Consider the following 15,686-nt stretch of genomic DNA (forward strand, 5'->3'; position numbering starts at 1 on the left):
GTTGCCTTGGGCAACAGGACAGATTTTCCCATGAGACAACCCAGGGAAAAAGTGTGGGAGACTTTGGCAAAAGCAGCTGGTCTGGACAGCATTTGCCTGACCCATTCGAAACCAGAGAAACCATTTTCAACATGCTTGGTAGGTGGGCCAGTGGAGGGATGGTCAGTCCCAGGGGACATCCTTCCGGGGGTTCTGAAGTTTCTTTCAGACCCTGTGGAGGGATGACATGTTTGGACACAATTCCTTCCTGCTGCTCACTTTGAACCTCTGGATTTGGACATTTTGGGTCAACAAAAATGAAATGGTGCATCAAATTTAATTCATCAGGAGTGGCAAAGACAGATAATCATACAATAGATGTCACTCCGAATCAGCCTTTTTATAAAAATGCGTCATCTTAGTGCAATCATACCAAAATGACAAGCAAACCATCCCTTCAACATCCAGCCACTTTACCGAAGGGAATGTTTTTCATTTGCGGGGACAGAATTTGGCCTGCTATCCCTGCAAAAATCAAGGGTGGTCCATGCAGCATTGAAAGATCTTTTGTTAACATACAACATGACCTTGATAAGAGAGCAAGGAGAAAAAAATCTGATGAATGAAGCGATCCAAATTGTGACAATGATAATGTTAATACCAAGAAAAAAGGCTCGGAAAAACTGAGTGGTTCTGCTTTCACAGCAGGTGGCATCAAAAAGAGCCTTGGTGCAGTTGAATCAAAAGAGGTTGTGGGCAGAGTAAAGATGCCCATACCATTTCTTTTGCATTGAATGATTTGTTAGCTAGCAGTGAAAAATGAGAACAAAACAGTAATTGAACATCTATTGTAAACACATGGACACAAGAGTGATACATTTAAAGAGATATCAGAGGACCAAACACACCTGGAGAAAAATTAAATCATAGGTAGATGGTGTGTTCAATTTGTTTCACTTTTCACAGTTGTAGAAAAAAGATTTTGAAAATAGTTGTATGTAATTATAAGGTATTGTAATTCTTCTAATGTTTGTGCTGTCCTTGCCTCAGTGCATGAGGCAGACCATGAACAAAGCTGTCAAAGAGGTGTTCTTGATTCAAAAAGGAAAGGATCCCTTGGACAATATAGTTCAAATTATGATGATGATGTTTCTACCTGGGACAAGTCTCGGAGAATTGCAGTAGCAATTTTCTCATTCCAAGCAGCATCAGGGGCGGCCTTGACACAATTGGATCATATAGCATGTTGGTTGAGGAAACACAGTCGTGCCATTTCGTTTGCACTGAGTGACATGTTAACAGACATCAGCAGTGCAAGGCAAGCAGTGCTTCAAAACAGGGCGGCAATTGATTATTTGCTGCTGACACATGGGCACAGATGTGAGGAATTTGAGGGGATGTGCTGCATGAACTTGTCCGATCATTCAAAATCTATTCATAAAAATATAAAACAAATACAAAGTAGTATTAGCAAATTGAACAAAGTTACAGGGTCCTGATGGGATGATTTGTTTAGCTTTTTTGATATCTCACCATTGTGAAAAGAACTTTTGAAAATAGCATTTTATATTCTTGTAGGACTTGTAGTTCTTCTGCTTGTTCTACCATGCATTTTCGTGTGTATTTGAAGGACCTTGAACAGCATGATAAAGCGGGTGTTTCTGGTTCAAACAGAGAGGGGAGATGTCGGAACTCAAAATGTCCCTCAGACATTTTTAGAGGTTCCAGGCCTTGGTCAGAAGCATTTTAGACCCTGGCAAACAGCAGAAAACAGCTGTGATTTTGAGTTTGAACCATGGAATGAATTACCAACTTTAAAGGTGGAACAAGCAGTCACAGAGGGTTAGATGATATGGTAAAAGTAGTCACAAATTAGAGGGTAAAATTTTTTAGTATTGTACAGGGGGGTTTTAACACCTGTACAGGGGGGTTTTACTTTGTACAGGGGGGTCAGGAGTTCTAAGATGGAGGAAAGTGGGCCTGATCCTGTTCTTCCTCCTTCTTCTTCCTTACCTCCATGTTCTTGGTGATGTTGGCATTTTTCTATTGGTTTAGGCTAGGGACACACTATTCAACGTAGATGATAGATATTGGCACATTATTGTAAATATAGTACACGTAATTTCTGGTATATAATGTTTGTACCATCCCACTGAGGGGCAGAGCCCCACACGCTGCCCTGCAGGACAGACCTGCGGCAGGGCAGCAGAACATGTTATAGATAAGCAAAAATAAACAACCTTGAAACCAGCACAGACGAACTATGGCTTCTTCTTTGGCAACGGGGCAGAAAGACAGAGACTTTCTACAATCTCGGAATCACCAATACCCACAGATTCCGACAGAGAGGGATCTGGGGTTTTAAAACTTACAACTTTACTACTATGGGGCAGGGCTGTACAAAGAGAGGGATTTTGGGGGGCGGAAGGGTGCAGGGCAATGCCAGCATTGTCCTGCGATGGAACCTGGGGGTTGACAGAGAGGCCAGAATCTGCCTGCGGCTGATTTTGCCGGGATGCCTGTCTGAGAATCCCCAGGCTAGGGAGAGAGGGATAGGAGAGGGGGTTTGGGGGATTTGGGGGGCTTGGGGGGCAGCATTCGCCCTGGGATGGCTCTGGCTTCCTTTCGCAGTTATTTTTGACAATATTTCTCAATTGGATTGCCAGATGGATGAAAATTGAGAGGGACTGGTCATCCTTTTGAGCAATTTCCTTTTCAACTCGGTCCCAGAATTGAATTTGGTACAAATTTGCCTGCGAGATGTCCTGGAAGGACTGCAGAAGCCACTGGGCAAAACGCTTAACGTCTGACTTTTTACATCTCTTTCCTCCCCCAACTAAAATTCCTGGGATTTGAACGTAAATTCTCTCGTGCGACACAGACAATTTTGCACCCATTATGTCGATGTTAAAGTGTGTCGCGAACCTCGCGGCTGGTAAAATAACAAAAGAAAAAAAAATACCTCTATCAGAAAGCTAGGTAGCCTGCCCTTACACACTCCCTGCAGCGGGAGACAAAATGTGGGCTCTTATCGCCCCCTGTGGGAGAAAGAGAAATCCACCTCAAAAGGAGAAGGCTGTACCCAGCCCAGGGGACCCCAGTAACTCACCACGGGTCCAGCGACGTCCGAAGGGGAAACGAAAAGTCCAGCTGTGAAGTTTTCGCCGTGGGGGGACCGAACTTCAGTGGTGCAAGCCAAAGCTGCCAGTCCAAGCCCTCTGGAAGCCCTGGCTCCTTAAAACGGAACCGCAGCTTGCGAGGGTGTTGTAACGTCCATGAGGTAAATCCACCAGCCTCTTGGGGCTCAGCGGTCCTCAGTCCGTGGCCTGGAGTTCCCAAGCCTCACGTTGGGCGCCACAACTGCCGTAGTGCTCTCTTTTCCCCCCCTTTGTCCCAGCTAGCTCCATGGGGGGAGGGGAGCGCGGGCAGTCTCCGTCTTTTCCGGCGAGCCCTCGTGGGCGTCGGCCGGGGCTACGTGGGTCTGAGAGCAGAGGCGTGTCCCGCGGCGAATAAAGGGAGAGAGACTTTTCTCCCACAGGCAGAATTCCAGTTTATTGCAGTTTGGCTGGGAAAGGAAAAACCGAAAAGACTGCGGCGTGCCGCGCTTGAGTTTGTTTGTGCCGCCTTGCCGGTCAGGGGCGGGGCGGCGTGCTCCAGAGCTGGCCGCGAGCCAGGGGAGGCGGCGCGCAGGGCTGCGGCGCGGTGGCCGACTCACGCGGGTGCCGTGGCGGGAGCGGCGGAGCGGCGGCGGAGCGGAGCCGCCGCAGCAGGGTCGTCTGGAGCGGCGGCGGTGGCAGCAGCAGCAGCACGCGGGGGCCGGCAGAGAGAAAAGCCGCGGCGGGGGAGCGGGGCGGCAGCAGCACGCAGTGGCCGGGCGAGAGAAAAGCCTGGGGCGTCCCCAGCCCGCAGGTTAAGTACCGAACAGGGGAAACCCGGGGCAGCCAATGGGGTAACGCCACGGGGGGTCTGAGGGCAGTGAGGTGCAGGGGTACATCCAATGGGGGATGGACAGGTGGAGGGTCCCAGATTGTCTGCCGACCCTGCCGCGTGACTGACAGATGGCCTGAGATGTAAACACAATGACTCTGCACTTTCCCGGGAAGGCAAACCGCGGGGACAGATGGGAAAACCCGGGGGGTCGCTACAGAGCGCGGGGGGGGTACATGGAACGAAATTATACATAATAAAACATATAATAACACAATTCCACAACTGAGGGAAACCTGAGGGACACCTGGCACACCTGAGTGACACCTGGCACACCTGGGCACAGGTACATCACACCTGAGTAACACCTGAGTGACCCCTGGACACAGGTGATGTCACACCTGGGTGGGTGCAGGGAGACAGAGCCACCTGTGCAGGGACACAGTGATGTCACGTGTGTGACATCATAGCACCTGGGGGATGAGACAGCTGGGGAGGGGGGGAACATCACGACATCACAGCTGCTGAGGTGACACACACAGCAGGAGCCCCAAGGAACACCTGGATCCCCCCAAATTACACCTGGGACACCCCCAAAAACATCTGGAAATGCCTCAGGGACACCTGGATCAACCCTGGGACATCTGAACTTCCCTCAAGGACACCTGGATCCCCCCAAAAAACCACCTGGGCCTACCCAAAAACCACCTGGACCCACCCAGGATCTCCTGGACCCACACAGGGATAGCTGGACTCGCCCCCCAAACTCACTGGGACACCACTGAAACTCACCTGGATCCCCCTCTAAATCCACCTGGGACCCCCAAAACGCACCAGGACTTCCCCAAAACCCACTTGGAGCCACCCAGGAACACCTGGGATCCCCCAAACTCATTCGGACCACCCCAAAGCCCACCTGGAGCCCCCCAAAATCAGAGATGTGGTCCTGCTCCCCCACTCCCCTGGGTTTGAATTTTTGGGTCGATTTGTGGTGATTTTTGGTTTCCATTGATAAAAATCTATCTGGGGGCGGGGCCAAGGGTCATTTGGGGTGGGGCTTCAGGAGGGGGCGGGGCCAGAACCCGGAACTGGGAACTGGGAGGGGCAAGGCCTGAGGGGGCGGGGCCCTCAGTGGGGGTGTCCAGCAGCAAGAGGCAGGGCCAAAACACAGGGCGGGGTCTAAAGAGGGCGTGGTCAGTGTCTGGGGGTTCGTCCTGCCCGCTCCCATGTCCCCAAATTCCCCCGGACCCTCCCTCACCGCCCCTCCCCCACCCATGGGACACACCCCAAAACCTCCCCAGCCCCTCCCCCCTCAGCCCCCCCAAGCTGTTTTCACCTGGGAACCCCCAAATCTTTGGGAATTCTCACCTGGGACCCCCTAAAGCTCCCCTGCACCCCTCCAAAATCTCCTCAGGACCTCACAAGCCTCACCTGGGACACCAAACCTCACCTGGAACCCCCCAAATTCTCACCTGAGACCCCCAAACTTCTCCTACGACCCCCAGACCTCACCTGGGCAGGTGGGAAACCCCAAATCCTTGGGAATTCTCACCTGGGACCTCGCAAACCTCACCTGGGACTACCCAAACCCTCACCAGGGACCCCCCAAAGCTCACCCAGGACCCCCCCAAAATCTCCTCAGGATCCCCCAAAAGCGGCCAAAGGCGGGGCGGGGCCGGGGCGATGACGTCACCTCTTCCTGTTTCCCCTCTCCGGCCGCGCCGCGTTCCCGCGTGTCCCCAACTGTCCCCGGCCGTGTCCCCTCCCCGGAGTGTCCCCAGCGGCCATGGAGCCCCGCGAGGTGCGACAATCCCGGTGGGGGGGCGGGAGGGGACAGGGGGGACACGGGGGTGGCAGAGGGGACAGAGGGGTGGCAGAGGGGTGGAGAGGACAGGGCGGGACAGTGGGAGACGAGAGGGTGACAAAAGGGACAGAGGGGACAGCAGAGCCCTCCAGGGAGGGGACAAACAGGACCCCAGGAGGGCACAGGGGCCACTGTAGGAGGCCACAACTGCAGCCAGGCCCCTGACACCTCTCCTGTCCCCTCCCCAGCTGTCCCCCCACCAGCTGCTGGAGGCGATGGTGGCTGTGGTGGCAACACTGGGCGAGCTGGTGGCCACCCTGAGAGAACTGATGGCCACCGTGGCCAGGCCGCACAGGGACGTGCTGCTGGCCATGTCCCCAGAGTTCCTGCGAGTGGCTGTGTGGACCTTGATCTTTCACCTCCAGGACGCCCTGCGCCACTACCGTGTCCCCTCCCTGGGCCACCGCCCTGTCCCCTCCCTGAGCTGGACCCTGGCCAACCTCGGGGACACCCCAGGGACCACCTGGGCCTGTGTGAGAGCCCTGGCCAGCGCCAGGCGTGTGCTGGACAGGCTCATGGACAGCTGGGCCTGGCTGGCCAAAGCGGCCACCGAGCTCTGTGACGCCTGCAGGGCCACGCGTCACCTGCTGGGGACACTTGGGGACATCAACTCCCTCTTCTTCTGTCCCTCTCCTGGCCACAGTGGCTGTGCAGTGGCCGAGCGGTGCCAAAGAACCATGGAGGACATCCCGAGGCTGCTGTGCACAGAGCAACATCACCACTGGGCCGTCATCAGGCCGGTGTCACCTCGGCAGAGACTCGGGGACATTCTGAGTGCACTTTGGGAGCACTTGGGGACACTTTGGGAAGGTGTGTGGCGATGGCGGTGGGGGCGGGGGGTGAACGAGCCTCCCCTCAGTGCCTTGCAGGAGACCCGGCTGTGATTTGGGGGCCGGGGGGGGTCCCCAGGCAGGCCCCGCTGCTGAGCACTGACCCTGCCCCGGGGGGTACCGGGACCCCCCAAAAACTGCACCCGCACCCCCTTCAGTGCCCCCAAACCCCCCTCGAGCACTGACCCCCCCTCACCGGGCACTGGGACGAGTGGAGACCCCCTCTCGGTTTTCTGGGGGTCGAGATGACCCCGAGATTGTGAAAAGTCCTTTTCTCCCAGCCCGCGCGGGCAGAGAAGGAGTCGAGATGCGGAGCTTTGCTTCTCAGGGCTGTTTATTTTCCCTTTTCTCTAACAGCTTTGTCCGCTCTGCTGAGCTCTGTCTAGCAGGTCGGTCTGCGGCAGTCTCCCTGCCCTCAGGGCGCTCTTTGCCTTCTACACTAAAAACTACCTGTACTGTGTTTACAATAACGTGCCAATATCTATCATTTATGTTGGACAGTGTGTCTCTACCTTCAACCAACAGAAAAGTGTCTGTCATGGTTTGACACTGGCACAATGCCAGTGCCCCCCATGAAAATGCAATCTCTCAACTGAATGCTGTGAAATGTGATCGAGAACAGAGCAAAGCAGGCCCAAGCTTAATAACAAGAAAAAAAACTTTATTAAACTACTACCACTATGCTACTATAAAAGGGGGGGGGGGTGGGAAGAAGAAAAGAAACACACACAATTCAAAATGAAAACCTTCCAAAGCATTCCTCCTCCCACCACCCAACTCCAACAAACCACAGTGAGACAAAATCTGGACTCCAATCAGGTTTCCACCCTCCAGATAATCAACACCCAGTCCATCTGCAGGGTGAGAGGAGTCTCTCTTGTGCCACAGACTCCCCAAGAAACACAGCTGCCACATCCTGTGCTTCCATGTCACCACATGGCACCGCCCGGAGGAAAAAAAGTTTGCAGTGGTGACCCTCTCCTTTCCATGCACAGTGCTCTCACAACCAATGCATGGATGGATAGACTGCTTTTAGGATTTTTCTTTTCAAGGATGCCCTGCCAAGAGGGGAAAAAACAACTGTTCAGTTTTTCATTTTTGGGACCAACAGTCCCCCCCATTTTCCCCTGGGGCCGAGGATCCACGAACAGAGATCTTCTTCTCTTCTTCCTCTCTGAAGACAGGGGGCACCACCACAAACCTCCTTAACTTTTCTCTGTTCGCTCCACTTCTGTCTTTTCCCAGCTGAAGCAGGTCTCTTTGGCTCACTGGCATCCTCCTAAAATACAGTCTCTCTTTGGAGGAGAAGATCAGTTCAATCTGTGGCTACCAAGAAAAAGTCCAGCCAAACAGCCACTCCATCTTCTCCTCCCACCTAGAATTTCTCCTTCCAACATCCCAGGTCCCAGGCTGTCTCTCTTCCTCTCTTTTTCCAACCAAGGAGGAGAAAAATTTCACAAAGCTTTCATTTCTCAGGAAGGGTTAAAAGTCCCGACTCCCAGAGATGGCTCGCTGCCCAGGCTCCAGCTCCCACAGCCCGGCTGGGCACCTTGCGGCCCCCCCCGCTCTTCTCCTTCCCCGCGGCGAACTGCTGATAAAACCACCGAGTCTCTTTCTCTCTCTTGGGACAGAGAGAGACTTTGGGGGGAGCGGAGACATCCCAGATTTTCTCCACCCTTCCATCTGCAGGGGGGCCAACCCGATTCCAGCCCCTCCACCCTTGGGCCTACCTCCGAAGGCCACATGGCTTCTCCTCTCCCCTACCCAGCTCGTGGATGGGCAGGGGAGAGTCCTGCACTGACCGCTGACCAGAACCCAAAGAGAGCGAGTTCTCCTGGGAATTCTGCTTTTAACCCCTCTGTGTTCTCAGAGGCGTGTCCACCTTCAATTGGTCAATGTCCAAATTGACTTCTTCCTTCCAGAAAAATTCTTTTTCCATGTGAAAACACTACAGTGTCACCATCACAGCAAGACATGGAGGGCAAAAAGAAGGAGAAGAAGGTCAGGACACACCCAGATCCCTCCACCTTGTCCCATTGAACCCCGTATGTTAAAATGTTAAAATTCTACTTTTCCACCCTGTGTTAATTCACCTACCATGCTACTCAAACCCTTGTGCCTTGTAATTCCTCATACAAAGTTGGCAATTTTCTCCAGGGGCTAAAACCAAAGCCACCGGTGTTCTTGACACCGTGCCAAGGTCTCCGAGGCCCCTGCCAGGGTCTCGAGCCATCCAGGGCAGCCAGAGGGATGTCCTGGATTCTGACACCCCCCAATTACCGAGCAGTGGGAGCCCCCCAGGCACTGCCCCCCCCTCACCAAGCACCGGGATAGGGACCGGACCCCCCTCGAACCCTGGGAACCCCACAAGCACCAGGACCCCCCAGGCAGCGCCACCCCCGTGCACCGGGACAGGGACCGGGCCCCCCTCGTGCACCGACCCCGCCGAGCACTGGGCCCGGACCCCCTTTGTGCCCCCATCCATGATGGAGGTTCCATCCCCTCCGCTTTGACCCCCCCAGAGCTGTGGGACCCCCAGGAACAGTGCAGGGACTGTGGGGACCCCAAGGGCTGGGGGGGCACGGGGGGTTAACCAGCACTAGGGGAGTCCCTTAGGGTTTGGTCCTTCCCCCCCCTTTGTCTCCCAGGACCCCCTGTTATCATCAGCGCCCTCCCCAATTTACTGGGACCCCCCCCCCCCATTCACTGCTTCCCCCCTTCACCAAGCCCCCCAAAGCGCTGGGACCCCCCAAGCCATGAGCCCCCCCCCAGTGCACCAGGACCCCCCACTCACTTCCCATCCCCCATCCATGGGAACCCACCCATATCACAGCAGCACAAGGAGAAGAAGCCAACACCTTCCCCACACCCAGCATGGATCACCAGGACCACGGATCAGCAGGGCTCTGCCCCACGGGGGTCACTGGGGATCATCCAGCCCGGATCCTCCCATGGGGGATGGAGCTGGAGCAGCGCACCAAGCTCTTCCCTCACTCTCTTCCCTCACTCCAAGCTCTTCCCTCACTCTCTTCCCTCACTCCAAGCTCTTCCCTCACTCTCTTCCCTCACTCCAAGCTCTTCCCTCACTCTCTTCCCTCACTCCAAGCTCTTCCCTCACTCTCTTCCCTCACTCCAAGCTCTTCCCTCACTCTCTTCCCTCACTCCAAGCTCTTCCCTCACTCTCTTCCCTCACTCCAAGCTCTTCCCTCACTCGAGGCACTCACAGGGCTTCCCTTAATGGTGCCTCCGTTGGTGCTGAGTCAAGTTTGAGCTCTTTGAGAAGCTCTTCCCACACTCCCCACACTCGTAGGGCCTCTCCCCGGTGTGGATGCGTCGGTGCACGGTGAGGCTGGAGTTGTGCTTGAAGCCCTCCCCGCAGTCGGGGCAGCGGAAGGGCCTCTCCTCTGTGTGAATCCGCTCATGTTTGAGGAGATTGGAGCTGGTGTGAAACCTCTTCCCACACTGGGGACACTCGTAGGGCCTCTCCCTGGTGTGGATGCACTGGTGTGTTCTCAGGTGTGAGCTCCACCCAAAGCTCTTTCCACATTCCAAGCACTCGTAGGGCCGTTCCCCAGTGTGGATCACCAGGTGCTTGATCAGGCCAGGCTTGTCTCTGAAACCCTTCCCACACTTCCCACACTCGTAGGGCCTCTCCCCGGTGTGGATGCGCCGGTGCACGGTGAGGTGGGAGTTTTGGTTGAAGCCCTTCCCGCAGTCGGGGCAGCGGAAGGGCCTCTCCTCTGTGTGACTCCGCTCATGTACGAGGAGATTGGAGCTGGTCCGAAACCTCTTCCCACACTCCCCACACTCGTAGGGCCTCTCCCCGGTGTGGATCCTCTGGTGCCGGATCAGGCTGGATCTCCAGCTGAAACCCTTCCCACATTCCAAGCACTTGTGGGGCTTCTCCCTGCCATGAGGCTTCTCCACCAGCTCTGAGCTCCGGCTGGATCTCCGCCCGCCTTCCTGGCTCAGGGGGGCTCTTTCCTCCCCGCAGCTCCCTGGGCTGGGTTTGCAGCTCCTCCTCCTGCAGCATCTCCGGGGCTTTTCCTCCTCCTCCATCCAGCCACGCCCAGGGAATGAAAAATCCTGGTTTGGGGAAAAAAACAAGAGGAGAGCACCTTGGACTGGAGGTTCCTCCTTGCTCCAGTTTATCTCAGGAAGTCATTGGGAATCTTGTGTCTGTAAGAACCTCCAAAACACCAAGATTTAGCCCAAAAATCCCACAAACGTTAAGATACAGATCAAAAACTCCCCAAACATCACAACTCAGCAAAAACCTCCTCCAAAACATGAAGATTCAGCTGCCACATAAAACCAAAGGACCAACATTTAGCCCAAGAAAGCTCAGAAACACCAAGATTCACCCTGGGAAAATCCTGGATCCCCCTCCACAGTCACCTGCTGCATGTGGGTGGAGAAACGCTCCTGGGGCTGGGGGGAGGCTGCAGATACAGGGAGGGGTGGAACCTTCTGCTGCTTCCTCTTTCTGCTCCTCCTCCTCCTGTGTCTCTACTCTTCCTCACACTCCTCTTCCTCCGGCCATTCCTCCCCCTGCACAATCCCACCTTCTCCTGCCACCTGCATCGTTTGACCATTCTGTTCCTCAAGCCTGCTTCTCCTTCCCTTCTCCTCCTGCCCCCAGGCCCAGCACCCACTGCCGGCTCCCTCTTCCCCCCAGACCCACAGCATCCCAGCCGAGGGGCAGGGATGGAGCTGGGGCAGGTCGGGCTGGGGCAGCGCTGGGCTCTCGGCCGCTCCCGCCCGCACTCGGTCCCCACTGCAGCCGCTCCCGCCAGGACAGCGCGGGGGGGCCCGGCCTTGGCGCTGCCCCACTCCCACCTCCCCAAATTCCCCTCGGGGGGCGATGGGGCCGAGGGGGGGAGTCCAGTTGGGGAAGGCTCAGAGGGCCAGGGAGCTGTACACAAGGGAGTGACAGGAGAAGGAATCGGTTTTAGAAAATGTTATTAATTGATGACATAGACTGCTGCTCAGCCAAGGCCCTGCTCAATTCATGAACTTCCAGAAGAACAACAAAGACTTAACAGAGCCATGAATATCATTTGCTATATAAAAGCAGGGAGCATATTAAGGGAGTATGTAGTAGGTGGATTGGGAAGTCTGTAGCTGTCAAGTACTTCAGCCAGTGGGGAAAGCAGAGGGAGCTGTGGCCAGGAGAATTAGGATGAAAAGGAGGCTGTGTCCTCCAACAATTGGAGAGATCCCATGGGGAATGTCCCATGGCCTCTCCCATTTTTAGAAATGAAATTAATTTCACAGGACTCCTCTGTCTGCTTTGTGGACAGAAACCTCTGGTGATGTCAATTTTCCCGCACACCCTGGGGCAGGGAGAGCAGCTGAAGGTGCCTCACCCACTTTGGGTGATCGGCTCCCTTGGCTGGCGGTGGCACCAGGGATTGATTGGGGACCCGGGAGTGACCAGGAGACAGACGAGTGACACATCAGGGGGGTCTGTAAAGAGTCAGCAGGGAGAGAGCACTGAAAATCTCATCAGTGAGTGCCCTGGGATCTTCGGGGAGTGAACATGGCAGGGCACCCATGGAGGGGAGAAAAGGGAAAGCCAGGGAGGGGTCCTGGCCAAAGGGATGATGATCCCAAAATGTCTCTGAAGGGTCCCTTGGGAGAATGCTGAGGTAGTTTGCACATTCCCCCAGAGGTAATTAAGGACATGGAACCCAGGGGGGACAATAAGGGAAGTCGAGAAGGGATTTGGACAACAGGGGATGGATGGTGTTGGTGTGCTGGGAAGGGATCGGGTGAAGAGGAGTGTGCAGCAATATGGTTCAGGCAAGAAGCTGCAGGAGGAATGTGTGTGGTAACAAAAAGGATGATGGAAAAGAGGAGGAATAGAAAAATATTCACGATTGGGATGTTTTTCAGCAGGGTCTTATCCTGACAATTTGCCAGCTGATACTTTGAATTCCCAGTTTCCAGGAGAGGAAAAGCAGGAGGTCAGGATGTCAGGGGTTTCTCTGTGGTGGGCAGCGGCAGCAGCGGGCGCAGAGGTGCGGGACCGGGAGCAGGGCTGGGGGCCTGTGGGGAGCTGCGGGGCCGGGCCGGGGCTGTGGGGCAGCCGGGGCTCAGCGCCGGGCGCTGCCTGAGCCCACCAGCCCCGGGCAGGGCCGGCAGTGGCCCCCGGCCCCCAGGAGGCTGCGGGACGCCCCGGCCGCTGCCCGGCCCCGGGGAGCTGCCGGCCCTGCCCGCCGGGGGGGCCGCCTTTGGACACTGCGGCAGGACAGGCACCGGCTCTGCCACACGGGCTGTGCAGGGGACCCTGAGCACAAGGAGCAAAACAAAGCAACATCTGGGAAATGCAGAGTGCACATGGAAGGATCAGGATTTTCTGTTAAGGATTTGGCTTGGGTCCCTGCAGAAAGGAAAGATTTTGCAGAAAGCTCAGCAGCTCTCAGAGGATGAGCACCCACAGGCAGTGACCGGGGCTGCAGGAGTGGCAGAAGAAGGCCCTGCAGCACTTGGGCACAAAGGCACAGCAGCTGAAGGCAAGGAGGGATGAGCAAAAGCCCAAGCTGAAGGCAAAGGCCATGGCAGAGTTCCCACAGCCCCTGAGGGACCAACCCCAGGGCCCAAGGGGGCCCCAGCACCCAGGGGACTGCGTCGGCCACAAGCACCTGGCAGAGGCATTGCCCTCCTGGCCAGGGCAGAGCCCACCCAAACAGCCCCTGGGAAGGAGTCAGGGCTCCAGCTGCAGCCCACAAGGACACTGCAAGCACAGACAGCAGCACCCTCAGGAGGAGCGAGTCCACCCCTGCATGGACATGGATTGTCAGGGCTCTCTGAGCTCCCATCCCACCGGGGACCCACCACACTGCAGCCCTGGAGAACATCCAGGCTGGGTCTGCATCCAGAGGAGGCCTCTCCTGATGGACACAGGGGCCTCTCCATCCACTCTGAATCTTACACCTAAGGGGGGAAACTTGTAAAGGAATGTTTTCATTATTAAGGGAATAAATGGGAAAGCTGAGCTGGTATAAGTTGTTCAATTAGGAGCTGCGGGGGGGTGGTTTGAACTAAACTAATTTTTTTCTCTTCCTACTGTGACTGTTATTAACTAGGAAGGAATTTGATGGTGGCATTGTAATATTGTAAAAGGTGATACAGAGGCTATTGCTGCTGTACCTTTGTGTCAAATGTCTGGCACGGCCTGTGCTGAAGGTGGAACCCAGGGGTGTGGGATGCCCCAGAGGGAAAATCTGATGTGGAGCCTCTCCAAATTACTTGGAAGCAACCAGGACAAGTGGTGTCTAAAAGCAACACCCTGTTCCAGGGGAGGGAAGGAAGGGCTCACAGCCTGGTATGGAGTCCCTGCTAAAGGCAGGGCTTTTGGAGCCAGGGATGTCTCCCTACAGCACTCCTATCCTGCCAGTCAGGGAATCTGATGGCTCCAATGAGGAACACAAGAACAAGTGGTAGAAAAAGCCTTTGAGTATTGGAAAAGAAAAAACAAGGCAAATGGTGGAGAAAAGGGTTAAATATTTGGGAAATGCAGGGACTAAAGATTCCTGGTGGATTCACACAGAGAGGGTCAGGGCAATCTCAGAAGTAACTTTTCCCAGGACCAAAAAGGAGCTGCAAAAATTTTGAGGATTAACAGGGAATTACACCGCCTGGATTGATGATTCGGTCTTCCAGCCAGAACATTGTAGGACTTTGTAACCCCAGACAGCCTCCATGCTGTGGTATGGACAGGAGAAAGAGAGCAAAACTTGAGAAAATGAAAAGCCCAAAATATTGATGCCTCAGCTGTGGCTCTTCCAGACTCAGAAACGAAATTGGAATTGTAGGTGAATGTTCAACAGGGCCATGCCAAAGGAATTCTTGGGCCAACAAGTTTCACCCAGTGGCCACAGTGGCCTCATTGTCTGCAGAATTGTGCAGCCACAGCTTGAAGGAGAACCGAGGCCCAAAACCTGATGACAACAGGATCTCCAACTGTTCCAGTCTGCCATCAAGTTCAAGCTTTGATAACCAAAAGAGCCTCGCAATGGATGAGCAGTGCTCGGTTATTACAGTGTGAAACTTGTTCAGTGGCACAGGAGGATTCAGAACTGAGGACAGGGGAAGGGTTTAACCCAGCCTCCTGTTTAAACAGCCCCCAGAGGGGCTGGGAAGAAACCCAGCACTGCATTCAAGTGACACAGCTCCAGACCCAGCCTGGGGGAGATTCAGGAGACATTGCCTGGCCTGAGGCAGAAAATGTCTTTGTGGATGGCTCTTCAAGGGCAGCAGAAGGGAAAAGAGTTCCAAGACACGCTGTTATTGAGGAAAGGGAATCAGACAAAGCCCAGGTTACCCCCCATGGTCAGCTCAACCGGCACAGCTGTGTGTGCTTGTAAGAGCCTGGCACTGACATGCCCTGAGCAGGAAGGCTTCAATATCTTCTGGTGACACCATCTCACCTAACAGGGGGGCAAAAGCAATTCTGATTGCTCAGCAACCACTGGATCACTTATTAAGGTATTTCTAAAAGGAGTAATTAATATAAAAGGCATTTTGGAAGCAACAGACTCAGAGAGCAGAACTCATTTTACAGGAAAGATCCTCCAGGGGGTTATGGCAGCTTTAGGAATACAATGGGACCTCCAGAACCCCTGGCACCCCCAGAGCTCAGGCTGGGTACAAAGAATGAAAGGGGAAAGAAAGAAACACCTTTGGAAGCTGGGGATAGAAACCAAGATGCCATGGGTACGGCTTTTGCCGTTGGCTTGGGCAAGAAGAAGAGCCAGACCCAGGGCACATATTCAATCATTTCCCCTTGGAATTGATCCTGGGAATTCCTTACCCTGGGAATTCTCCACCTAGTGCAGGGTGGAGATAAGGGATGCACATTTAAAGCAGTCTGTGGCCAGAATCCTGTCTCTGGTGCAATCTCTCCCCCAGGAAGCTGGGCTGGCACAGAGCGTGCCTTGGCACTTTGCTGTTGCCAACATCCAAGCAGGACATCGGCTCCTGCCTAAGGAGTGCAGAGCAGCACCACTGGTGGCCAAGTGGCGTGGCCCGTGCCAAGTGGCCCCAAGGCCAGAAACAGCCGCCAGCACAGCTGAGCACGG

General features: G+C 54.9%; 1 protein-coding gene and 1 pseudogene across 1 annotated transcript in view; one reads left to right on the plus strand and one right to left on the minus strand.

Annotated features, from left to right (window-relative positions):
* The window catches only part of LOC140680878 (uncharacterized), a 150,670-nt gene extending 139,995 nt beyond the window's left edge, over window positions 1–10,675 (minus strand). The window contains exons 1-2 of the mRNA XM_072919763.1: window positions 10,250–10,675; window positions 9,845–10,081 (exon numbers count right to left, since the gene is read on the minus strand). Of these exons, the coding sequence (XP_072775864.1) occupies window positions 9,845–10,081; window positions 10,250–10,659 (647 nt within the window). The 5' untranslated portion in view covers window positions 10,660–10,675. The remainder of the gene's footprint in view (window positions 1–9,844; window positions 10,082–10,249) is intronic.
* Window positions 1–15,686, plus strand: part of LOC100230077 (uncharacterized) — a 674,623-nt pseudogene that overhangs the window by 150,611 nt on the left and 508,326 nt on the right.

Source organism: Taeniopygia guttata, chromosome 30 (genome assembly GCF_048771995.1).
Source record: "Taeniopygia guttata chromosome 30, bTaeGut7.mat, whole genome shotgun sequence".
Classification (NCBI taxonomy): domain Eukaryota; kingdom Metazoa; phylum Chordata; class Aves; order Passeriformes; family Estrildidae; genus Taeniopygia; species Taeniopygia guttata.